Below are 26,455 nucleotides of genomic sequence, written 5' to 3'. Positions count from 1 at the left end.
TTTTAGACCAAACTGGTGATTCCTACCCAAATAGATCCCCGGGTTAAATGCTGTGCATTTGGCACTTAAAATTCTGTTGCTTTCCCTGCTTCCCCTCCCCCCACCTTACTCTCATGAATTAATCCTAAACATTCTTCCGACTTTGACTCAACTCCGAAAAGCTACAGATGTATGTGCAATGGCTTATTGCCAGCATAGGGGCTGTTTTAAACATACGTATAAAACAGCTCCCAAGTCTGTCTTCCCTGTAATCCCTGTGCTGGTCCCTCTACTCCTTTATTTCCTCAAAAGAAACCCAGGATTTCTCTTCTCCTTCCCCTCTACCTTGATCGGTCACGACTCCCCATCTGGTGTCCTGATTCTCCATCCTGCCCAGGTTTCTGCCACAGAAGCCTCCCATCTGCTGTCCCTGCTTCCTTCTGCCCTTCACATCTCCTCCACATCTTCAGAACCGCTCGTCAGCCTCAGTGACTCCCCACCGCCTCTGACCCTTGAACAACCTGAGCTTTCAGAACCGTCCGAGGCCTCACATGATCTGGCTCCTCGCCTACACCCCGGCTCACCTCCCGCTCCAGACTCTAGCTCTCTCTTCCGTTTCATTGAACGGCTTTGCAGAGGTTTACTTCATACTCTTTGTCATTCACCCATTCCTGGCAAACAACTCATCAGTCTCTTCACAGGGCTCTGTAACCATCACCACGGTCTGATGTAGAACATTCTCGCCCCCAACCCCATACCCGGTGGCCATCACCCTTCCTCGCCCACCTCCTCACCCCTGAGCCCCAACCAACTGATAGCGTATTTTCTGTCAAAATTTGCCTATTCTGGGCATTTCACATAAATGGAATCACATACGTGGTCTTAATATTACAATCTTTCAAGCACACATGTCTAGAGTTGCCTTCCTCTGTGGGTGATGTAGTTTTCAGAGCCTTGGAGTGGTAGATTAAAAGATGGTGGCAAATTTGAGAGGAAAAGTCTGTTTCCTCCCCCCTTGAATCTGGGCTGGTCTTGGTGATTTGTTGGAGCAACAGCAGACGGCAGAAGTGACGTTCTGGGACCTCGGAGGCTACATCAAAAGAAGCCTTGTGGTGTCTGACGAGTTACCAGAGTCGAGTCACCTGTAATAAGGCCAGCTACCCGGTGGCCAGAAACTACATGAACAAGGGAGGCCTGGACCGGGACCAGCCGAGCCCAGCCTTCCAGCCATCCTCAAGGGCGTGTCGCCTGTACCCTCCGGACTAGTCCAGCTGTCACCTGAATATCCCCAAGCTGCTCTAATGGGGACGTGTAGGGCAGATCGCACTGGTGGGCTCTGCCTGAATTCCTGACACAGAATTACGAGCTATTATAAGATGGTGGGGGTTTTAAGTCACAAATTTTGGGGGACAGTTCTGCAGACAGCTGAAATGCTTGGTCTATCTACCCTCCCCGCCCCCAAAGTTTGATACACTTAGAAACAAGATTCAGGGGTATGGGATTTTATCGCACTGATTCTGAACGTATGCTCACCTGAAAAAGAAATACAACAATCCAGAAAATAACTTAAACTTTAATTTTTTCTAGCTGACTTCTCAAAAACGGTGGCATGCTCAAGAGCTCTCTGCGGAGCGGCTTCTTGACCTCCTCCTCCTTTTTGGCCTTTTCCGTGAGGATGGTCACTTCTAGGAGCGTTTCCTGGTAAGGCTGGGCGATCGGATAGGCTGTGACCCGCTCGAATTCCTTCACTTCCTCCCTGTGCACCGGAGGCCTGCGGAGAGGGGGAGCCAGGGCAGAGAGCCCCCGAGCTCGGCTCTCGCTTCTCTGCTCCGTGAGCTGTCTCCCCCGAGTCATTCGGTCTTGATGCCCCTTGATCTGTTCCTTGGCCCAGGCCACCCTGGGCTTTTTGGTCTTCGTTTTGTGTGTTCTCTGGAGACTGTCCGTCTTTTCATCCTTCCCTAGGGTTAATGTCTTGGGGAAGACCGTTAGGCTGCGCATCCTTTGAGAGAGGGGCTGATGCTTGCCTTCTCCGAGGCCTCTGGCCCGTTCAGCTCGGTATATACGTGCCTCTCTATCTGGCCCAGCTCCCTTTCAGGCACTAAACAGTCCCATTTTTTAGCATCTCCTGTGTTTTCACTGTGTGGTCTCTCTCTCTCTCTATTTTAATTTCCCACCCCGGAACCATTTTGTATTTCCACGCCTCTCCCAGCACCGTTTCTTGATGTCGTCGATAGTAATATGCCTCTGCTTTGGCAAACTGGAAGTCAAAATACATGGCTTTGGGTTGATGAAGTGTTTCGTTCTCCTGTCGAAGCTTTGGAGTAACAGTTTCCTCACTTGGGAAGAGTGGACGCCACCTAGGCTCTTGTCAGAGGGAAGCATTAGAAGTTTTTTAAGTCGGGTGCCCTTTGTCACAGGCTCACAAGTGGCTAGCATTTCTGCCTGGCATTCTGACACCGTGTCCCTGTCGGGGTCTCTTAGCCGTGTTCCCTGGCTTTCTCTCCAAACCTCCCACACACCCCTGCCCCCGAGCCCCCTCCCGGTTGAAGATTTCGCCTTAGACGACCTTGAGGAAACAGCAGCAGGCAGTCAGAAACACCTTCCTCTTCTTGTTGCCGGAACAACCACCGTGTGTCCATCCTGGACTCTGCTTTCGTAATGGAAACATTGCCCCTTTGTCTATCAAAAGCCAAGTCTTCTACATGCCCTTGTGAAGCTTCCAGAACTTCAGTCTGCAATCACCAAATTCCCTTCCCTGCTTCATCAAATGTTCCCCTGTACTGGATCACTCCGTCCGCATAAAAAAAGGTTCCAGTGTTGACATCATTTTTCGACAGAAAGGGAAGACTCTGCGACACGTGCCACCTTGGCTCCCCTTCCTAGTGTGCCATGAAGCGGAAACCTATCCCCCCTCTCCACTGCCCCACCCCACAGTTTGCCTTGACCCTTTTCACTTGGGTTTCCATCCCTCCACTCTTCCCAGACTGCTGTCGTCTAGCTCATGAGGGATCTCCACAGTGACAAATTCAGCGGCCTCGTCTCTGTCCCGGTCATCCGTGACTTCAGCAGCATTTCACAGAGTGGACCACTCTTTCTTCTTTGAAATACTTTACTTTTCTCTGGCTTCCCGGCTGTGGCCAAGGGCATGTGACCAAGGCTATCCTGGACCTGCTAGAGAATTCCAGCCATTAGCTGAATATCCCCAGGTGACTGAATAGCCCTTCGTTCTCCTCCTACCTCATGGCCGTGCCCTCCACCGCTTTGCTGCTCTGTCTTTTAGAGGTAATGCAAGAAAATATAAGAGAAATTGTCACTTAAGATGAGCATAGTCTCATCTAGGCTTTTTTGGATGTGGACAGTCTCAATCACTCAACAAGGTGACCTACCACGGGCCAGAGACTGCTCTAGGCGGGGGCAGTAAGGGATGAGCAAGACAGTCCCACACGACGTGGCCTTGCACTCGAATCTCAACTCCAGACCTAGATACTGTCTACTTAACACCTCCACTTGGCTCTAACTGCAAAGTGCTCCCTTCAGTTTCCACCTTTCCAGTCCTGTCCCCGGTAGCTTCAGGATGCCCCCATCCTAGGGTGTTAGCCTGACTAGAGTTCCTGAATCCACACTCTCTCCCTCTGTCCCCAGCCCCATCAGACCACTCACACGGCAACCGGATTGATCTTTGTATCACACAAATCTCAGCACGTCACTTTCCTGCACAGAAACCTAGGATAGCGTCCTATCGACTTTAGGAGAAAATCCCATTCACAATCTGGCTCCTGACTGCCTCTTAGCTCCACTGCTTGCTTGCTCTGCTACATGTAGCCACCCTGGCTTCTCTGTTCCTCAAACCCTATTCTCTTTGCCATCTGAGTATTTTCATATATTCTCTTATACTCCCAAACACACAATACAGCAGCTCTGACTATGGTACTTAATGTACGTAACGTTTAGGTTTTAGCTTAAATGTCACTTCCTCACTTTGCATGTAATTTCTCCAGATAAAATCCCATCTTTCATGACCCGTATCACAATCTGTGGCTGTCTGTTTAATGTCGAGGTCCCTCACTTGCTGAGGCCCCTCGAGGGCCCAAGCGGTGTTTGTTTTGTTCAGCACTGTGGGTACTGAATGAATCGAACCTGACAGACAAAGCACTCTTGCTTGCAACACTCAGGCCATTTCTACCTTGAAGAGGAACTTTTTATGATGGTATTTCTGGCTCCAAAGTTCACGGTAAACGTACTTCCTCACCTTTATCTTCTTTTCTAGTGGGGACTGGGAACCCCCTGCAATCCGAGGGTCCTGAGTGTTTTGGGCCCAGGCCAATCTGGAAGATTAAAAAGAGAGATCACACTAGGATTTGGAGAAAGGCTTCAGGAACCACGGCCCAGGTGTGCACTGAGGTAGGGAGGATTTGGGACTTGCTTTCACACGTAGCAAGAGGCGTTTCTTGGTGCCGATAGGCAGGACTCTGGCTAACTTTTGTCTTTCCTCGAAGCAAGGAAGGAGTGCTCTCTGATAGAAGTATGAACAGAGATCCATACTGAGTTTGAGGTTCAGACTAACAAATACCTTTAACACTGAAGAGGGGAGGCTCAGTTGCGATTTCACATTCCACAAACCACTGTTGGTATAATTGTTGGTAGAACAAAGAACTTGGCTTTGATCAGAAAATAAGTTTTCAAAGCTGTAAGTCCCTTTTCAGTTACGCATAAAATTATAAGTAGTATAATTTAGAAGCGATCATTAATTCCCAGCAGCAGCTAACTGTAACGTGTTTCAGGATTCTTGTCAAAGGCTTTTAGATAGATAATAAAACAATTTGATGGCAAGAAAGTTGGTTTTTTAATTTAATGCAGAAAAATACAGGCGAGACAGGGCGCCTTAAGTGTCGGTTGAGCGTCCAACTCTTGGTTTCGGCTCAGGTCATGATCTCCCAGTTCGTGGGTTCAAGCCCTGCATCGGGTTCTGCACTGACAGTGCGGGACCTGCTTGGGGTTTCTCTCTCTCTTCCCCTCTCTCTGCCCTTCCCCTGTTCGCTCTCTTTCTCTCTCTCAAAAATAAATAAACATTTAAAAAATTGAAAAAAAAAAAAGAAGAATACAGTTGAGAAATCTGCACAGTCACATTGAGATATTCTGGAAGAGAGAGAGAGAGAGAGAGAGACAGCATGTGAGCAGGGGAAGGGCAGAGAGAGACACAGAATCCAAAGCAGGCTACGGGCTCTGAGCTGTCAGTACAGAGCCCCATGGGGGCTTGAGCTCAGAAACTGCGAGATTGTGACCTGAGCCAAAGACCGACGCTTAACCGACTGAGCCACCCAGGCGCCTGAGAACTCTTGTTTCTTAACCTGCTTAGTTAGCGAATAGGTTGTCTTTAGCAACCTGGGTTGTGAATATTCTGTTTCTCTGACTTCTCTTTGTAGCAAAAGAAGGATTTTATAACATTGACCGGTAAAAAACCAAACTAATTACTGTGTAAGTAAAGCTAATTTCTTAAACAGACTCCTATTTCTGCTTTCATGTTTTTCTTTCCTAAGAGGTTCTTATGCATTATTTCCAAAGCGGCATATATGGGCTCACTGTATACCGGGTGATGTGCTGGGACCTTAAATGGGTCCTTTCACTTGCCTCCCAAACAGTATGTGTGGGAGGCACTCATCACGTCTCACTGCAAAGACCTCTGAGGCCGAGAGAGGTCCAGTGACTTGTCACAGGTCCCGGGTCGGTTTCAGAGGCAGCAGGCATGCCTGCACGACTCCAGAGCGCATCATTTTCATTCCTGCGCCACTCTCGTTCCCAGATCAATGAACACTCTCCTGGCGTTTGCTCAGAGGGGAAGGAAGGAATACCTACTGTTCTTCGGCACTCAGATCCAACCATTCTGAGTCTGTCACCAGAGGAGGGCGTGAGGGTAGGGTCTGCGCTGACACTTGGTCCTCCCTTAGGTTCCGCGGGGACCCTCCCCGCCCGGCGCCTGTGGTCACCCCTCCAGAAGCCTTGTGCCGTTTATCTGCCGTGTCCTTTGTTTTCGCCAGAGCCCGATCTATCGCCAGCTTTAGGAACAACATGCTTGCCCTCCACTCCCTTTCCTGGTCTCCAATCTCTTATTCTCTAGTCTGCAAAGTACTATTTTCCAGCTCTTTCAGACCCTCAGCCCCTTATTGTTGATCCCTCAGGATGCCGGGGGTGGATTTCTAGGGCACCCAGAGGCAGTCACAAGCTTTTGTATGTGTCATCACCATCCTAGATTGAGGCTACTGTGAAGTGGTACGTGGGGACACTGTCCGGCTGGCAGGGAATGAACTTCTGCGCGAGCTGGGCTGAATGGCCACAAAGTGGAAGGGGCTGGGTTTCAGAGACACAGGCAGCCTTGCCGCTGGAGGAAGCCCCTTCCAAGGCAATAGGAGTGTCTGTGTCATTTTTGTTTGGCTGGTGTTTTGCGGGGGTGGTGAATATTATGTATCCCCCACGGAGGCGGAGGGCCTTGGGGCAGATCCTGCATGCACACTTGTAGCTGGCAGAGGCTGGACTGTGCGGGTGGCCTGGTCATATAGTCTCACCATCCCTTAGCAGGTATGTCACTTGGCTAAACGTTGCTGCTGCTGTGGAGGTTTTGCGTTCTCATACTTTTTTTTTTTTTTTTTTTTTAAGTGAGAGAGAGGGCGCACACACAGGGGGTTAGGGGCAGAGGGAGAGAGAGACAGAATCTTAAGCAGGCTCCATGCCCAGCACGGATCCCAATGGGAGGCTTGATCCCACGACCCTGGGATCATGACCTGAGCCAAAATCAAGAGTCAGACGCTCCACCAACATTGAGCCAGACGGTGAACCAACACGCAACCACGACTGAGCCACCCGTGCGCCCCAAGCTGTAATACTCTTTCATCTACTTGTAATCACATATTATTTGTGTTTATAACTGGTCATTCTTTTTTTTTTTTAATTTTTTTTTCAATGTTTATTTATTTTTGGGACAGAGAGAGACAGAGCATGAACGGGGGAGGGGCAGAGAGAGAGGGAGACACAGAATCGGAAACAGGCTCCAGGCTCTGAGCCATCAGCCCAGAGCTTGACGCGGGGCTCGAACTCACGGACCGCGAGATCGTGACCTGGCTGAAGTCGGACGCTTAACCGGCTGCGCCACCCAGGTGCCCCTATAACTGGTCATTCTTAAAGACTAGCAGGAAATACACAAATGTTAAAATAAAAACTAATGAAATGATTCTGCATATTCACTTCAAGATGCTTTTCACCATGTATTTAAGCTGCAGATGGCCAAATAACGTCCTCGTTTTTTATACTTTACAATTGAGATGTCTCTACTTCTCAAAACGTGAAAGGAGAAAATATAGTGAATAACTACAACCTGGCTTCTGACTTAGTAAGAATAAAATCTATGCCTCCCCCAATGTGCTGTTTATAGAGATGTGCTTGAAACCGCAGCCCCGAACTCATTCAGAAATGAAACGGTTATGGGGCGCCTGGGTGGCTCAGTTGGATATGCTTCCGCCTTTGGCTCAGGTCATGATCTCACGTTTGTGGGTTCGAGCTCCGTGTCTGACAGGTCAGAGCCTGGATCCTGCTTCAGATTCTGTGTCTCCCTCTCTCTCTGCCCCACCTCTGCTTGTGCTCTGCCTCTTTCTCTCTCTCTCAAAAATAAATAAACATTAAAAAAAATTTTTTTTAAAGAAATGAAACACTTAGGAAAGTAAATGCGGGTATTTTATGCTTAAAAAAATAAAAGAATTTCAAACAGCAAGTCATGACTGTGATTTCTCTTCATGCCAAAACCCTGAACTCAATTTCAATCTGCATTTTAATATTCACCAGATACCCTCTTAACACTGATAAAATGTCATGTCCCTCGGACGTCAAACTCATGTGATATTAATTCAGCCAAAATTTGTATATGCCTGTGCCCTGACAGCTTTGCGTATTCCACAAGTTCCCCGTATTCACGATGAGCCAGGCTGTGTGTGAATTGCTAAACGCTAATACCTTATTTACCCTCCTGTGGAAACAATATAGCCTCTTTTCTGAGAAAGAAAAATATGCAATCCCCAATATCAGCTTCTTGTTAACTACGGAATCAGCTTAATTAAAACTTCTATAAAGACAACCATGTGGACCTAAAAGTACTCTTCATTTAAGTATTATGTTGTGAATTGTTTCTCCTTCCTGATAAGATAAACGGGATGAAGACGACCAACCAGGGATCTACAGAACCTTTTTGAAACAGCAGATTGGTTTGGAACAAACCGTCAGCACCACTACACTTGGCCCTGACATAAACAAAAGGTAGCCTGAGTTGTGTCTTTCTCTGAGAAATACCAAAACAAAAGGACGTTTTGCTAAGAAGTATTTTATCATATACCTAAATTTTAATCTTTTGTCAAAAATCGTGAAATGTGTCTGAATAGTTATGAGAAGTCCTCGCTGGGGAAGGAGACGATAGTGGTTCCTGACCTGAAATTACTGTTAAACACTGACCTTGAAACAAACTTCAGAGTGTCATCACAGACTAACTTCGAGCATCAGAAACCACACCCACCCACTGACTCTATTTTGCAGGAGTTTGAAAACAGACTCAAATAAAAAATAAAAGTGTCCCTTCTAGTACCTAAACATAACACTGATACTCCAACCACCCTATTCGGTAACGTTATTATTCTGCCCATTTTCTATATGAGGAAACGTGGCTAAGAGAGTTAACGTGATGTGTTTGAGGCCACACGGTTGCCCAGAGGGGGACTGAAACTTGAACATGGATGTCTACAAGCAAACTTGTGGTCTTAGCACACGCCATGCCACCTGACCTTGGAAAATGGAAGGAGTGGAAACACAGCCCTCACCTTTGTGGAGCTCACAACCCAATGAGGGAGGCAAGAAATGTACATAGGTGCACGTGTATGGTGTAGCAATACAAACGGGATGCATTGGTGTGGAGCAAAAACAGAGCAGGAGGCATTCATGTGAGGTGGGACTGAATACAGGGGACCTGGAGGGGAGCATGTTCTGAGTAGAGTGGCAGAAACGTGGGGGATACTCCTGAGACCAACCAAGCAAGAGTGACTGTCAGTGGTTGTTAGAGGAAGTTGCACAGGCAGGATACCACACGTGGGTAGCAGCTAGAGCCGGAATATGGTGTAGAGGAATTACGCTGACTTCCCAAAACAAATAGACAACTATGAAATGTGGTTAATAGGAAAATGATTAAAAAGATGTGGCACCAGAGAAAAGGTCCCCAAACCATAGGGCCTAGAAGCAGACAAGTCGAGAATTGGGTTGGGCCAGTAGAGCGGTAAGAACTTGGTTCTAGACCTGCATTGTTCTACAAAAATAGAATGTGAGTCACAACTTTTCTAGGAGCTATGTTAAAAAATAAAAATAAAAAGAGGGGCGCCTGGGTGGCTCAGTTGGTTAAGCATCTGACTTTGGCTCAGGTCATGATCTCACGGTTTATGAATTCAAGCCCCACATAGAGCTCTCTGCTGTCGGCACAAGAGCCTGCTTCAGATCCTCTGTCCCCCCCCCCCTCTGCCCCTCCCCTGCTTGTTCTCTCTCTCTCTCTCAAAATAAACTTTAAAAAAATTTTTTAAAAATAAAAAAAGTAAAAAGAAGCAAGGGAGATTAATTTTAGTGGTATCCAAAATATTACCCATGAGATCCAAAATATTATCATCTCAACATGTCAATTAAAAATTTTTTACACTGCTGTTCTGTTTTTCATTAATAAACATTTTTTAAGAGCACCTATAGGTTTACGGAGATATTGATTAAAAATTACTGTCTTCAAGTTGCCCCCGTTATTTATATTTTGTATTAGTGTGGTACACTTGGTACAACTGATGAACCAATATTGCCTCATTATTATTGTTAAAGTCCATAGCTTATACTGAGATTCACTCTTTGTGTTGTGCATTCCGTGGATTTTAACAAATGTATAATGACAGGTGTCATCATCACTGCATCATACAGAATTGGGTCATTGCCCTAAAAATCCCATATGTTCCTAGCTATTTGCCCCCCCCTCACCTTGCACCCTAAACTCCAGCAATGGAGTTTGTACTGTCTCATGGTGTTCCCATTTCCAGAATGCTGTAGAGTTGGCATCATACAGTATGGCTTTTTCATGCTGAAAAGGCTTTTTCAGTTTGGCTTATTTCACTTAGCAATATACTTTAAATGTTCCACCATGTCTTTTCATGGCTCAATAGTTCATTTCTTCTTATTGCTAAACAATAGTCCATCATTGGTTCGTCCATTCACCTAATCAAGGACATCTTGCTGGCTTCAGGTTTTGACTATTATGAATAAAGCTACTATAAACATTTATGTGCAGGTTTTTGTGTGGATATAAGCTCTCAGCTCATTTAGTTATATACCAGTGATTACTGGATCATATGGTAAGAGTATGTTTCGTTTTATAAGAAACTGCCAAAGCATTGGGGTGCCTGGGTGGCTCAGTTGGTTGGGTGACCGACTTCAGCTCAGGTCATGATCTTGCCGTTTGTGAGTTCGAGCCCCACGTCGGGCTCTGGTGCCGACAGCTCAGAGCCTGGAGCCTACTTCAGATTCTGTGTCTCCCCCTCTCTCTACCCCTCTCCTGCTCACGCTCTGTGTCTGTCTCTCAATAATAAATAAACGTTAAAAAAATTTTTTTAAAAAAAAGAAACTGCCAAAGCATCTTCCAAAGTAGCTGTACATTCTGTGTCCCTACCAGCAATGATTGAGAGTTCCTGTTGCCCTACATCCTTGCTATTATTTAGTGTTGTCAGTGTTATGAATTTTAGCCATTCTAGGAGGTGTGAATGCTATCTTGTTATTATTTTAATTTGCAATTTGCTGACAACGTATGATGCTGAGAGTCTTATGAGCTTATTTGCCATCTGTTTATCTTTGGGAGGTATCTGTTCAGATCTTTTGCCCATTTTTTATTCGGTTGTTTGTTTTCTTGCTGAGAATTTTAAAATTGTGTGTGTGCGTGTGTGTGTGTGTTTTAAATACCAGTCTTTTGGCAGAGACTATGATTTTCTCCCAGTCCATGGCTTGTCTTTTCATTCTTTTACCAGTGTCTTTTGCTGAGTACAAGTTTTTAATTTTAATTAAGTGCAACTTAATTTTTTTCATGGGCCATGTTTTAGGGTCCTATCTAAAAAGTCATCATTAAAACCAAGGTTGCCTTGATTTTCTCCTATGTTATTTTCTAGGGGTTTTTAGTTTCATGTTTTACATTTAGGCTTATGATCCATTTTGAGTTAATTTTTGTTGAAAGCATAAGGTCTGTGTCTAGATTATTTATTTTTGCATGTGGATGCCCACTTCCAGCACCATTTGTTGAAAAGACTATCATTTCTTCATCGAGTTGCCTTTGCTCCTTTGTCAAAGATCAGTTAACGGTATTTGTGTCTGCGTCTATTTCTGGGCTTTCTACTCTGATTTATTTGTGTGTTCTTCCACCAATATCACACTGTCTTGATTACTGTAGCTTTATAATAAATCTTAAGTCTGGTAGAGTCAACTCTCTGATTTTGTTTTCTCCTTTAACATTATTTGGGTTATTCTGAGTGTTTTGCCTCTCCATATGAATTTTGGAGCCAGATGGTTGATATCTCAAAATAACTTCCTGGGACTTTTGTTGAGATTACATTGAACCTAAAGATCGAGTTCGGAAGAAATGACATCTTAACAATATTCATTTTCCTGTCAATGAACATGGATCATTTCTCTGTTTACTTAGATCTTCGATTTGTTCTGACGTTGTGTAATTTTCCTCTTATAGATCTTACACATATTTGGTTAGATTTATACCTTTTTTTGTGGTGCTAATATAAATGGTGTTGTGTATTTTTTATTTTATTTTAAAGAGAGAGAGAGAGAGAGAGAGTGAGATAGCATATGAGCTGCTGACAGGGGCAGAGGGAGAGAGACAGAGAATCTCAACTAGGCTTCACACTCAGCATGAAGCCCAACCCAAGGCTCAATCTCATGATCCTGGAATTGTGACCTGAGCTGAAATCAAGAGTCGGATGATCAAATGACTGAGTGACCCAGGCACTCCTTTTTAAAATTAATTAATCACTCAATTAATTTATTTATTTTATGGTGTTGTGTTTTTAATTTCAAATTCCAATTATTCCTTTCCGGTATGTAGAAAAGAGATTGGTTCTTGTATATTAATCCTGAATCCTGCAACCTTACTATAATTGGTTATTAGTTCCAGGGGATTTTTATTGTTGTTGATTCGTTGGAATTTTCCATTTGGCCAATCATGTCATCTGTGCACAAAGGCAGTTTTATTCCTTTCTTCCCAATCTGTACCTTTTATTCCTTTCTTTGTTTATTGCATTAGCTAGGACTTCCAGCATGATGTTGAAGAGCTGTAGTGAGTGGGGATATCCTTACCTTATTCCTGATCTTATTGAGAAACCATCTAGTTTTTCACAATTGAATATGAAATATAAAAATATTAAATATAGTTGTATGGGTTTTTTTTTGTAGATGTTCTTCCTCAAGTTGAGGAAGTTTCTCTTTATTCCTAGTGCCAAGAATTTTTATCATGAATAAATGTTGAGTTTTGTCAGATACTTTTTCTGCATCTATTGATATGATATGATTTTGTTTCTTTAACATGTTAATGACATGGATTACATTGTTTCTGAAAGGTATAAGAGTGTATAATTCTCTGTATAGTTGAATTTGATTTACTAACATTTTGTTGAGGATTCTCACATGTATGTTCATTAGAGATATGGTCTGTAGTTTTCTTGTAATGTCTTTGTCTCATTTTGGTATTAAGATAATGCTGGCCTCATAGAATGAATTAATAAATGCTGGCCTCATAAAATGAATTGCTTCTATTTTCTGGAAGAGACTATGGAGAGGTGGTATAATTTCTTCCTTAAATGTTTCATAGAATTCACCAATGAACCCAACCCAACCCTGGGGTTTTCTGTTTTCAAAGGTTTTTAATTATTATTCCATTACTTTTGCTATAGGCCTAATCAGATTATCTATTTATTTTTGTGTGAGATTTGGTAGATTGCACCTTTCAAAGAATTGATTCATTTCCTTTAGGTTATCATATGTATGGACATAGAGTTGTTCATAATATTCCTTTGTTAATACTTTTAATGTCCATGGGATAAGTAGTGATGGTCCTTCTTTCATTTCTGATATTGGTAATTTGTATTCTCATTTTGTCTGTCTTACTAGAGGTGTGCCAATTTTACCGACGTTTTAAAAGAACTAGTTTTTGGTTTTGTTGGAATTTCTCTATTGATTTCTTGTATTTTCATTTAATTTTGCTTTTTATTTTTCTGCTTACTTTGGATTTGTCTCTTCTTTTTCTAGTTTCCTGAGATAGCTTAGATTTTTTTCTAGTATATATATCCAATGTTATAAATATCCTCTAAGCACTGCTTCTGCTCTCACAAACCTAGTAAGTTGTACAGTTGATTCTTGAATAATACACACTCACCCATTTATTTGTGGATTTTGAGAAATATGTACTGTAAATGTATTTTCTCTTTATGACTTTCTTAATGACATCTTTCTCTAGCTTACTTCATTTATAAGAATATAGTAAATAATACATATAACACAAAAAATACGTGCTAATCAGCTGCTTTGGTTACTGATAAGGCTTCTGGTCAAGAGTAGGCTATTAGTAGCTATGTTTTTGGGAAGTCAAAATTTATATGTGGATTGTTGACTATGTGGGGTTTGGCACCCCTAACCCCAGCATTGTTCAAGGGTCATTTGTATTTTCATTTGGTTCAAAATATTTCTAAATTTCTTTTCAAACTTCTTCTTTGACCCAAGTGTTGTTTAGAAGTGTGTTGTTTAATCTTTGAATATTTTGGAATTCGCCAACTACTTTTCTGTTGTTGATTTCTAGCTTAATTCCACTTTGGTCTGAAAGCATACTTTGTATGATTTCTATTCTTTGAAATTTGTGGCACAGCAGGTAGTCTATTTTGGTGACTGTTCTTGTGAGCTTGAGTGTGTATTCTGCTGCTGTTGGATTAAGTATTCTATAGATGTCAGTTAGATCCAGTTGATTGATGGAGTTGTTGAGTTCAATCATGTCCTTATTGATTTTCTGCTTGTTGGATCTGTCAGTTACTGATACAGGGTGCTGAAGTCTCTAACTATCATAGTGGATTCATCTAGTTCTCCTTGCAATTCTGTTTTTACTTCACATAGTTTGCCCCTCTGTGCTAGTTGTATACATGTTAAAAATTGTCTTCTTGGAGAATTGCCCAGTTTATCATTATGTAATGGTCCTCTTTATCCCTGACTTTCCTTGCTCTGAAATTTACTTTGCTGAAATTAATGTAGCTACTCCAGTTTTTGACTAGTGTTAACAATAGTATATCTTTATTCATCCCTTTACTTTTAATCTATCTTTGCTTTCACATTTAAAGTGTTTTTTTCGGTAGATAACATATAGTTGGGTCTTATTTTTTTATCCAGTCTGACAGTCTGTCTTTTAATTGGTGTATTTAGACCATTGACATTTAAAGTAATTATTGATACAACTGGATTAATATCTACTATATTTGTTATTGTTTTCTATTCATTGCTCTTGTTCTTGGTTTGTCTCTTTCTCTTTCTTTCTTCTTTCTTTCTTTCTTTCTTTCTTTCTTTCTTTCTTTCTTTCTTTCTTTCTTTCTTTCTTTCTTTCTCTGTCCTCCGGTCTTTTCCTGCCTTCTCTGGTTTAAATTATGCATTTCATGATTCTATGTTTTTCTCCTCGCTCAGCACAGCACTTTTTTTTTCTTTTCTAAGTGGTTGTCCTTGAATTTGCATTATACACTTACAACTAATCCAACTTCTCTTTCAAAGAATACTACACCACTTCACAGGCAGTGCAAGTACCTTATACGAGTATTTCCAATTCCTCCCTCCCATCCATTATAACATTGCTGTCACTCACTCAACTTACCCATAAACTTGTAAAATTACCCTATACAAGTTGCTATTATTATTTTGAACTGCCTATTATCTGTTAGAGCAATTAAATTAAAAAAAAATTTTTAATGTTTATTTATTTTTGAGAGAGTGACAGAATGCAAGAAGGGGAGAGGCAGAGAGAGAGGGAGACACAGAATCAGAAGCAGGCTCCAGGCTCTGAGCTATCAGCACAGAGCCTGATGCGGGCCTTGAACCCACAAACCGTGAGATTATGACCTATACTGAAGTCAGATGCTCAACCAACAGAGCCACCCAGTGGCCCACAAGCAATTAAATTTTTAAAAATGAAACATTTGATTTTATCTCCATTTATTCCTTCTCCAAATGCTTTTCCTTTTTTTTAAAAAAAAATTTTTTTTTTCAACGTTTATTTATTTTTGGGACAGAGAGAGACAGAGCATGAATGGGGGAGGGGCAGAGAGAGAGGGAGACACAGAATCGGAAACAGGCTCCAGGCTCTGAGCCATCAGCCCAGAGCCTGACGCGGGGCTCGAACTCACGGACCGCGAGATCGTGACCTGGCTGAAGCCGGACGCTTAACCGACTGCGCCACCCAGGCGCCCCGCTTTTCCTTTTTTTATGTGGACTGGTTTCTGAATTATTTTCCTTAAGAATCTTCTTTAACATTTCTTGCCAATCAGGTTTACTGGTGACAGACACCCTGCATTTTTGTTTGAGGAGCCTTTACAGGAATACTTCGTTTTATTACACTTCACCTTACTGTGCTTTGCAGATAGTGTGTTTTACCAACGGAAGATTTGTGGCAATCCTGCATCGTGCAAATTTGTTGGCAATACTTTTCCAATGATATTTGCTCACTTCATGTCTGTGTGTCACATTTTGGTAAATCTTGCGGTGTTTCAAATTTTTCATTATGATACTTATTATGGTGGTCCATGATCAGTGATTACGACTGGCTGAGAGCTCAGGTGACGGTTAGCATTTTTAGTAATAAAGTATTTTAAATTAGTGTACTTTTTTTAGACATGATGCCATTGCACTTTAACTTTACGTGCCAAAACATCCATTTGGCTTGCTTTATCACGGTACTTGCTTTACTGCAGTGGTCTGGAACTGAACCACAGCATCTCCAAGGTATGCCTGTACTTCTATTTCACTTTTGCAGAATAATTTCACTGGGCATAGAGCTGTAGGTTGGTGTTTTCCACCCCCCCCCCCAACACTTTAAGTATTTCACTTCCCTCTCTTATTACATGCTTTCTAAAGAAAAGTCTGATGTAAATCTTATTTTGCTCTTCTATTAGTAAGGGTTTTCTTTCCTCTGGCTTTTTCAAGAGTTTTGTTTGTCTTTGATTTTCTGCATTAAAATAAATTTTTTTTAGTGTTTATTTATTTTTGAGAGTGAGAGAGAGACAGAGTGTGGGTGGGGGAGGGGCAGAGAGGGAGGGAGACACAGAATCCAAAGCAGGCTCCAGGCTTCAAGCTGTCAGCACGGAGCCCAATAGGGGGCTTGAACTCACAAACTGCGAGATCATGACCTGAGCTGAAGTCAGACGCTTAACTGACTGAGCCACTCAGGCGCCCCTTCTTTTTTCAAGTTTATTTTTGACAGAGAGAGTCTAGCACAAGCGGGGGAAGGGCAGAGAGAGAGGGAGACAGAATCCGAAGCAGGCTCCAGGCTCAGCTGTCCGCATAGAGCCTGATGCGGGGCATGAACTCCTGAATGGTGAGATCATGACCTGAAGTCAAAGTCAGACGCTTAACTGACTGAGCCATCCAGGTGCCCCTCCCCCAACCCTATTCTAAACACACTTTCTTTTAATTTTCACACTACCAAATTGGAGAGTACATGTCTGTACAGTGGAGGGAAATGTCCAATCTGAGGCCTCTTGATAGTGAGTGGCCCACAGAGGAAAGCATCTTCTAGGTGGCTACCATGCCAGCACCTGAGACCCCTGGTGTTCCTAGCCACCTCCTCCTAGAGTGCCCCTCTTCTCTGCCTCGGGTTATCTGTATTTTACTCTTTTTTCCCTGACTTCACTTAGGCCCCATCAACTCACTTTTTTCAGAAGAAAGAGGAATGTATTCCACAATTCAAGAAACATGAATTAGGCCTAGCCCATGCAGATTCCTTGACCTCATCAGGGCCTCCCTCTTCCACTCTGCAGGCTCACTTAGTGACATAAAAAAAACATTAATGGGCTCACAGCTAGTGTTGCAAGCATTTCATTCCATTAAACAAGAAAATTAAAAGACACCTATTGCTTGCAATTTCATACGTAAGGGAACATTCCAATAATGTCTTCTTCCCATGTCTCCCCACAAAAAGGGGGAGCTGGGGGCACCTGGGTGGCTCAGTTGGTTAAGCATCCAACTCTTGATTTCAGCTCAGGTCATGATCTCATGATTCATGAGATCAAGCCCCTTGTTGGGCTCTGCGTTGTCATCATGGAGCCTGCTTGGGATTCCCCCCCCCCCCCCCCCGCTCCTCTCTCACTCACTGGTGCTCTTTCTCTCTCTCAAAATAAATAAACATTAAAAAAAGGGGGGGGGACTGAAGCTGAAAGTTATTTTTCTCACTTGGGCCTGGAAGATGAAAACTCATTTTCTCTTTCAGCAAAATAAAGACATCTAGGAACCACTGCCCTAGAGTCTTTGTTGATCTCTTTTTCACAATTTTATTTTTATCACCTTCCTCCCTCTGTTGCAGAAGGTCATTGAAAAGACATCGAAAACCCAGAATTGCTTCAGGTTCTGTGTCTCCCTCTCTTGGCCCCTCCCCTGATTGCGATCTCTCTCACTCTCAGAGATAAACATTAAAATAAAGTGAAATTATGAAGCTTGGAGAAACAGGTAAACTTTGAAGGTCAGTTTCCACATTCTTGAACCCAACGTCTACTGTGCTGGATACACACTTGCTTAAGGTGAAGATGTTTCTTGGTAGCCCAGTGACCTACTACATTACTAAGCATCACTTGTGCCTACACAATGGGAAAAAACCTAAGGGATAGTGGTGTAGCATACAGGAGGTTCTTAGGGCCCCTCTGGGTTTCTCCAGTTCCTCCAACTCCTTAAACTTGAAGGTCCCTTGCTACCTATCAGTATCCATTAAGACAGACCTCATTCATTTTGTCTATTACGGCAGATTTGGCTCTATTCACGGGCCTTTCCCAGCCGGGCTCTCATTTTGAAGTCCTGTGGACAAAACAGAGAGCAGAATGCCATGCTCAGACAGAGTAGGAAGCCAGGAGGCTTCCTGCTTTTCTTATAGCTCTCAACCAATTGACTTCTGTCCCTTTGTCCCAACCTCATCCCAAGCAGGGAATGCCAGCCTCGAGCTACAATGCCAAGGTCCTAGGTATATGTGATAACTCATTTAATCCTTCCAGTAACTTCACAACATAGGAAATGAAGACCAGGGTAAATAACCTCTCAAGATCATACAACTAGTAACAGACATAAGAGGGTATACGTGGAGGGCAGGGACAGACCAAAGGAAAAGGTAGGCCATTCCAGGTTGGTAGGTGGCAGTTTTAATAAGGGAACTTACATATGAGGCTTGCTTGGGCAGCAGCAGGAAGAATGGAGCCACACACCCACATACCATATCTAAAAAGTTTGTATAGAGAGAGGCCTTAATTGGGTTCAGCCGAGTATACTGTGCAGGTGTTCTCATCATTATCTCAAGGCTATAACCTCGAAGCAGCCCCTGGAAATGTGAAAGGCAAGTGGGAACCACGGAGGAGAACAGGTGAGGCACCTCCAATCACCTGGGTCCAGCTCACAGGTCAAGAACCGGGAGATCACGACCTGAATGGAAGTCGGACGCTTAAGCCCTACTGATACACCCAGGCGCCCCACGATTTCACTTTTCAAAACACTACAAAAAGATAGTTTTATTGTTGACTAGGAAAACTGTACAGACAGGCTTAAATTATCTGTGCACATAAATATTAAGGAAAATTACCTTGTTGGAGGTACTCATTTTTATACTTTGCCCCAGACTGTTAAAGCATCCTCTTAAAATAGGGGTTGCAAATTGAAGTCCACGGGCTGAATTCAATCTACATAAATGTTTTGGTTGCCCTGCACAGTTAAGAAAAACTTTTAAAATAATATCGAAAAAAATCTAGATTTGTCAGTTTCTCTTTAAAAGTTATAGGCAATGGGCTGATAGCAGCACAAGGCACATACTGGCTCTGGCAGTTGTTTGCTTTAAAAACATTAAGTGTCTTCAATTCACCCACGACAGCTATTCACAGAACACCTGCGAGTATACTTGTTCTATTTTGGCACTTAAGTGAGTATGTGCTCGTTTGGAAGCTGGAGTTGGCTACCCATATGGTGGTCAGGGCGGCCCGAGACGGTAACTTTTAAACTGAGACCTGCAGGAAAAGACTGAGTCACAACCTCCGGCCCTCAGTTTCCCCATCTGTAAAACGGAGCTGAAGATGCACGGTTGTAGGAATGCTTGGCGAGAAATTATGCAAAGATCCGGCCCTAAGTCGGGGCTCGAGGGGCACGACTACCACTTTCGCTAACATCTCCGGAGGCCCCGGCCCCCACACGGACCGGGACCCCGAGGAGGCGTTAGGGACGCGGGTCGGGGCGCTGGGACGCAACCGCCAGACCTCGTCCTCCACTCCTCCCCGCCGCGGGCCCCCGCGCTCCGCCGAGGTCGGCCCCGGGGCGCCGAGAGGCGTGGCCGGCCTCGGCGGACCCTGGAGGCGGCCATGGCCTCGGTGGTGGAGTACAAGGGGCTCAAGGCCGGCTACCACTGCGGCTACTGCGACTCCGAGGAGGGCAAGGTGTCCTGCGGTGAGTATCCCCACGGACGGGGCTGGCGTGGCCGCCTGGCGTCCAATCCCCGCACCGCCCGCCGCGCCCCGCGCCAGTCCCCGGCCCGGGAGCGCACAGGCCCGGCGCCCCAATTCCCGCGTCCCTCTCCCACTCGTTTCTTCCCAGACTGTTTCCCTTCGCGCTCCTCTCTCCTCCTCACCCTCACCGAAGATGGCGGTCCAGGTCGGAGAAGGAACGGAAATAGCGGACGGCTGCCCTCGGTCAAGATGGCGCGGGCGGCGTCAGCGTGCGGGGTTCCTGGGGAATCTGGCCTGCGGGCGCCCGAGCAGCTTCGCGCGCGCCTCGGGGACTCCCGAGCGGCGCGCGGCATTGTGGGGTGGCGGCGGCGGGGCTGGGCCGAGCGGCGTCGCGCTTGGAGGGCCGGGGCCATGGCTTCCTGGGCAGCTCTTTCGCCCAGCATCGTGGAGTATTTCGAGGGCGAGGACTCCTACCGCTGCGGCTATTGCAAGAATGAGTCGGGCAGTCGCTCCAACGGTGAGCGGGCCGGCGGGTGGGGGAGGGCGTCGCGGCCTCGGGTTTCCGCGGCCGGCCGGCCGGCCGGCGGCCTCGGGGTTGGGGGGTCTCGGCGCTCTCGGCCCCCAGGGACGCGCGGCGGCGGGAGCCCCCGGCCAGATCCTGTCTCCAGGAGGGTGTTGCGGAACGCTGCTCGCCGGGGAGGGCCGTAGCTGTCACAATGAAAAACGAATCTCCGCTCTGATTCATCAGGGAAGCATCTGGGTGCTTAGCCTTCACACAGGTGGTCGGAAGTGCGGGATGATGATGGTCTCGCCGCAGTCCAAAGTGTGGAAACAGGTGTCCGTCATCCACCAGTAGGACAGGGTTAAATATGTGACAGCAAGCAAGCCATTTCGGGGAGCATTGCCGAGTGGTCAGTTCCGCCGGGGCGGGCCTCTAAGTGCTGATGCTGCTGTGGGATCATCCCCGGTTTTAAGCGCAGAATGCGGCGTGTCGGGTGGGCTGTTTGTGTACAGGGAGACGTGTGTGCATACGTGGGCGGGGGCATCTGGATAAAATGCGTCTGGAGACGCCGGTGACGGACCGTAGACGCTGCTGGCAAGGGAGCCTGTTTGTGTTAATGCGTTTGAAAAATTTACCAGGTGCTTGTTCATATGCCTTATCGTTCCTCCACCCACCCCCAGAACAACAAAGCCAGCTCACAGTTTTCTTTTGTTTTTTCTTTTTCCCCCATCATGGTTCAGGTTTCTTCCGGAAGATTTGTTTGTAAACAAAAACCAATATGTTTACATTACCTGCTGTGTCGTGCATTGGCAAACATAGAATCTTTTAAGAAATAGTGCGTCATGGTGGGAAATGGGATAGCTATGAAGATACACATTTAGGTAGTTTCCGTTAAATATATGTATAAATGTCCTACAGCAGGGCAATGATGTGGACGATTATGGTGTGTCCGTTTACTCATTAGTTGAAATTGTTCATTAGATTCTTGTGGGTGAGAGGAAGTAGAATGTAATATATTGCAATCATTTGGAGTGATGGTTATGAAGAGCTAAGCAGAAAAATGTTTAGAACGTAGGGTTGGACGGAGAAAAACAGGTTGCAAATGACATGTGTGACAGGATCTCTGGGAGGATGAAAACCCAGGGGGAAACACACCAAATGGTGGCAGTGATTGCTTTCGGGTATTAGAGATTTCCTCCTCATCTTTTTCAGAATTTGGTATTCTGACTATAGTATGTGTGTAATAAGCACTTTATATTGTGTGTTTAAAATTAACATATTCATAGATTCTTCATTATTTTCCCAGTAACTTTAATAAGAGGAAGTTGATTAATATAGATGTCCTTTGTTTAAAGTTCTGTGGAAGAAATCAGTTTTCAGCCTTTTCACCTAAAGAGACACCTGTAAATTTCCATCGTATTTATTTTAGTTCTGATGATAATCTTTACTATAGGGCATAGCACCTATTAAGTAGGTTTTATTATTCCTATTTTTATAGATGATGAAATTGGGGCTCATAAAGTAATGCAGTGTTAATGAGCACCTGCAAGGCTTCTGGACATTTCTGTTTCTTAATACAACCTGTGCTATCAAGCGTACCTCTGTCTTTGCATACTTCTTTTTAAAATATTTTTTTAATATTATTTTTGAGAGTGACAGAGACAGAGTGCAAGCAGGGGAGGAAGGGGCGGGGGGGACAACACGGATTCTGAAGCAGGCTCCAGGCTGTCAGCACAGAGCCCGACGTGGGGCTCAAACCCACGAATCGTGAGATCGTGACCTGAGCCAAAGTCGGACGCTCAACCAACTGAGCCACCCAGGCACCCCTGTCTTTACATACTTCTGATGCAGTTTGCTGTTTACGAGAGAAACATTTATTTTTCTATTAACATTAATTCAGATATACCTTTTAATGTTTTTTCATGGTTGCATCATTAATTATTCCATCATACTGATAATGTCCTCTGTAATCACTTTTTTGTTCCTGGGCATTTCGATTGCTTTCAGTTTTTATACTTAAAAGGAATACTGCTGTATACTTTTGTTCTATTTTCAACGTCCAAGACTATGCTAAAAACATAACAATGAGAATTAAATGCATAAGAAAACATTTGCTTTCCAATTCTTTGGAGGGGACCAGCTTATTAAATTATCGGGGATATTATTATGGTTAAAGGTGTTGTGTAATCTGATCTCAGGGAGGACCTTAAATTTACGATGTCAAAGAGACTATAGAGTAATTCGGAATTAAATGTAATCACTTTGATTTGTTTGATTTTTAAGATTAAGGTAAATAATTTTTTTTCATTTGTTGTGTATTATGTCACATAGTGTGAAGTATGTGCAAACTTTCATTTTTCCAGTGTGAGCTAGATTTTTTTTTTTTTGCTTCAATATTCACATTTAGAAAATGCTTTGAATTAAAAAAAAATTCAACCTGCTATGATTAACTTGGTACATGGCACTTACTTTTTCAGGCATGTGGGCACACTCCATGACCGTACAGGATTATCAGGATCTCATAGACCGAGGATGGCGGAGGTAAAGCTCCTTCATACAAAAATGCTTCTCTTATTACTCAGGTTCTTATAACGAGAAAATGTTGTTTGCCTGTGAAATGTTTTCCTGTTGTTGGAAAAAGATTTAAGACATTTTTTTTTAAATGTTTATTCGTTTTTGAGAGAGAGAGGAAAAGACAGAGTGTGAGTGGGGGAGGGGCAGAGAGTGAGGGAGACACAGAATCCAAAGCGGGCTCTGGGCTCTGAGCTGTCAGCACAGGGCCCGATGTGGGGCTCCAGCTCACGAGCCGTGAGATCATGACCCGAGCCAAAGTCAGACACTTAACCGACTGAGCCACCCAGGTGCCCCAAGACGTTTTAAAATTATATTTCTTTATGTAGTGATTCAGCTGTCTCTTCTTTGAAAGGCATTTATTAGGAGCACCTGGGTAGCTCAGTCCGTTAAGCATCCGACTCTTGATTTTGGCTCAGGTCATGATCTTACACTTGTGGGATTGAGTCCTGTGTCGGGCTTTGCACAGTCAGCGAGGAGCCTCCTTGGAATTCTCTCTCTCCCTCTTTCTGCCCCTCCCCCCGGTGCACGTGCTCTCTTTCTCCAAAATAAACAAACATTAAAGAAAGATGTTCATTAGGAGAACTTCAAGCCTACATAAATGTAGAGAGTATGTTCTAATGAACTTGATGTAGCTATCAGCAGGCTTCGGCAGTTGTTAACGTTTGTTTTGCCAGTCTTGTTTCGTCAACTCTCCTTGCTCCCTGTGGTGGTGTGAATGTTCGTGTGTCATCCCTCCCAACCCCCAAGTACATCTTTCAATCCTAACCCCCGATATGATGGTATTGGGAAGTGGGCCTTTGGGAGGTGATTAGGTCAGAGGGTGGGACCCTCACGAATGGGATTTGTGCCCTTGTAAAAGAGACCCCAGAGAGTTCCCTTTCTTGCCCCTTCTGCCATGTGAGGTTACAACAAATATATGAACCGGGAAGCTTGTCTTCATCAGACATTAAATATGCCAACACCCTTGATCTTGGACTTCCCAACCTCCAGAACTATGAGGAATACGTTGTTGTGTTTATAAGCAACTCCCTCTGTGGTATATTGTTATAGCAGCTTGAACCAGCTAAGGTGCTCCCTCCTCCTCCACAAAATAATTTAAAGCAATTTAGGTATCCTGTCAATACACTTATAATAGACACGTTTCTGAGAGAGGATTCTTGTTTCCTTTTTAATGTATTTATAATACCGTTATCATACTTTACAAAATTAATAATTCCTTGATGTCATCTGTTACTTAGTTTTGATTAGGTTTTTACTAGTCTCAAAAATGCACCTTTTTTATAGTTGGTTTATTTGAATCAGAATTCCATTAAGGTTTACATATTGCCTTTGATGGCTAAAATTTTTTGGTAATTATTTTTATATAGATAATTTTAGAGTATATAAAGTTTTTTTGTGTAAATATAAGCAGTGTTAAGGGCCTTGTGCCAATACTACCCAAAAGATATGGGATTGAGTCAACGAATGAAACTTCATAGCTTTCTTTAAACTTCATCATGAGATCCAAAAAGAAGATCTGGGTCAGATGTTGAAGGATTTTGTATGCCATGATGAAGAACTTTTCTTTTTTTTTTAAGGTGGAAGGGGAGCCATTGAAAGCTTTTGTGTCAGAAGTGTGATGGAATTTGTGCTTTGGAAACGACCATTCAGATCGTAGAGAGCTATTTGAGGGGGTGGTTCTTGAAGGCAGAAAGACCGGTTCTAAAGATCACTGTAGGGTCCAGATAGGAAATCGTCATCTCACGATGATGCCGTCATCATCAGTGGCTATGAAAGGGGATGGATACAAGGTACAGTTTAGAAGTAGAAAGCTTACTGACGGGATATAGAAGTGCCTTAAAGGGAGGAACTGGAGATGACTCCCAGGTTTCTGGCCCAGGAACCGAAACCATGTATGTTTGCTTGGATGGCTGTAACAAAATATCACTGACTGGGTGTCTTAAACAACAGGAATCCGTATTCTCACAGTACTGGAGGCTGAAATTTCCAAAACCCAGGTGTCTTCAGCTTTATTTCTTTTCTGGAGACCCTTCCTTGGCTTGTACATTGCTGCCTTCTTGCTGTGGCCTCATGGGGTCCTTTCTCTTTGCATGTATGTCCCTGGTGCCTGGTGTCTCTTTGTATGCCCAATTTCTTTTTCTGATATGCACACCATTCAGATTGGGTTAGGGCTTATGTTAACTGTCATTTTAACTTAATCACCTCTTTAAAGGCCTTCTCTCCAAATATAGTCCCATTCTGAGGTAGTGGGGGTAGGGCTTCAAAATACGAATTTTGAGGGGACAGAATTCAGTCCATAATGTCATGGCTCTGCCATTAACCAAGATCCAGAAGGCCTTGAAAGGATCGGGTTAATTTTGGGCTTCGTGGCCCTAGTGCACGTGGAACCCTCAAGTGTGGATATCCTAGGCTATGACACACATCAGGGTGCCCACATCCTGAGCAGTTTTCTCTGATTGCCTTTGTGGTATTGAGGATTGGTGGTGGGTTGAGGCCTGGAAGGATGGCAGGTGATGCTAAGAGGGTAACTGAGGTGAAGAGGCTTGGAGTATGTACGCAAAGGTTTAGGAAAGGAAAGGCTGGGCTCTGTCCTTGCTGTGCCAGTGTTGCAAGATTGCTTAGTTCTTTTTTTTTTTAAATTTTTTTTTTTAATGTTTATTTATTTTTGAGGCAGAGAGAGACAGAGCATGAACGGGGGAGGGTCAGAGAGAGGGAGACACAGAATCTGAAACAGGCTCCAGGCTCTGAGCTGTCAGCACAGAGCCCGACGCAGGGCTCGAACTCACGGACCGCGAGATCGTGACCTGAGCCGAAGTCGGCCGCTCAACCGACTGAGCCACCCAGGCGCCCCAAGATTGCTTAGTTCTAAGGAGTAACTACATCTATATGTTTTTATGTTATCGATCAGATTTTTACCATAATTAATTTTGTGCCCCTGTACTAGTCTGCTTTGGTACATGTGAGAAACGTATGAGACATTAACAACATTTTTCAATTTTAGAAGTGGAAAATATGTGTACAAGCCTGTCATGAATCAAACATGTTGTCCCCAGTACACGATAAGGTAAGAAAGATGATCTGTCTCGTATAATTTTTTTAGTGGCACCTTGCTTTTTTTTACATGTTAACTTTTGTATTAGGTACACATCCTTTATAAAGAAAAGCAAATGAATTGTATCTTTTTTACATACCGATGCTACATTTATACGTCATCAGTAGCTATTAATAATACCGTTTAATGGTTTGGGTGTAAGTATGATATAAAAAAGTATACTATTTAGTAGTCTAGTCAATGATTCTATGACATATTATGAAAATATCAGTAAATACTCTGATTACTTTTAGGTATCAAATTCTTTATAAAATTTAGCTTAGGGCTTTCCACATTCTAGTGTATTGCCAGACGTCGTGCTCATATTCAAACAGTACTATAGGATGTGTAGAAAGGGGCGGGGGCTGACATTTAATCTGCCGCATGTATTCAGAGTTGTTTTCTTCATTGTAAAACTTAAGCTAGAAAGTCTGTTTTCCTACAGAGTGCTTAACCAGCAAACCCCAGCAAACATGGAAGGATTTAACCTTCTCAGGTTCTAAAGGTCCTCCTCTTCTCCCTTGTTGTCCTCCTCTTCTCCCTTGTTGTCCT

At 43.9% G+C, this 26,455-nt stretch overlaps 2 protein-coding genes across 26 annotated transcripts in view; one reads left to right on the top strand and one right to left on the bottom strand.

Annotated features, from left to right (window-relative positions):
- Positions 1 to 1,534: 1,534 nt before the first annotated feature.
- Positions 1,535 to 20,179, bottom strand: LOC109492740. Of its 8 annotated transcripts, none has more exons than XM_045040767.1 (3): positions 19,919 to 20,179; positions 4,221 to 4,304; positions 1,535 to 3,147 (listed from the first exon to the last, which is right to left on the bottom strand). In XM_045040767.1, exons 1-3 carry the CDS (start codon positions 20,177 to 20,179, stop codon positions 2,974 to 2,976), a joined length of 519 nt encoding a protein of 172 aa, XP_044896702.1. In that variant the 3' UTR covers positions 1,535 to 2,973. The 8 variants fall into 8 exon arrangements, with proteins under 8 accessions (XP_044896702.1, XP_044896704.1, XP_044896705.1 ...); XM_045040769.1 differs by having other exon boundaries at positions 1,535 to 3,150; positions 4,229 to 4,304; XM_045040770.1 differs by having other exon boundaries at positions 4,229 to 4,304.
- The window catches only part of ATE1 (arginyltransferase 1), a 154,480-nt gene continuing 147,244 nt past the window's right edge, over positions 19,220 to 26,455 (top strand). For 12 of the 18 annotated variants that reach the window (XM_023241023.2, XM_023241024.2, XM_023241026.2 and 9 more), the window contains exons 1-3: positions 20,121 to 20,253; positions 22,716 to 22,779; positions 25,814 to 25,876. In XM_023241023.2, the coding sequence (XP_023096791.2) occupies positions 20,148 to 20,253; positions 22,716 to 22,779; positions 25,814 to 25,876 (233 nt within the window). In that variant the 5' untranslated portion in view covers positions 20,121 to 20,147. The other 6 variants (XM_023241027.2, XM_023241028.2, XR_006587386.1 and 3 more) reach the window with 5 other exon arrangements.

This window comes from Felis catus, chromosome D2 (genome assembly GCF_018350175.1).
Source record: "Felis catus isolate Fca126 chromosome D2, F.catus_Fca126_mat1.0, whole genome shotgun sequence".
In the NCBI taxonomy this organism is placed as follows: Eukaryota; Metazoa; Chordata; class Mammalia; order Carnivora; family Felidae; genus Felis; species Felis catus.
This window is presented reverse-complemented; position numbering and strand designations above follow the sequence as displayed.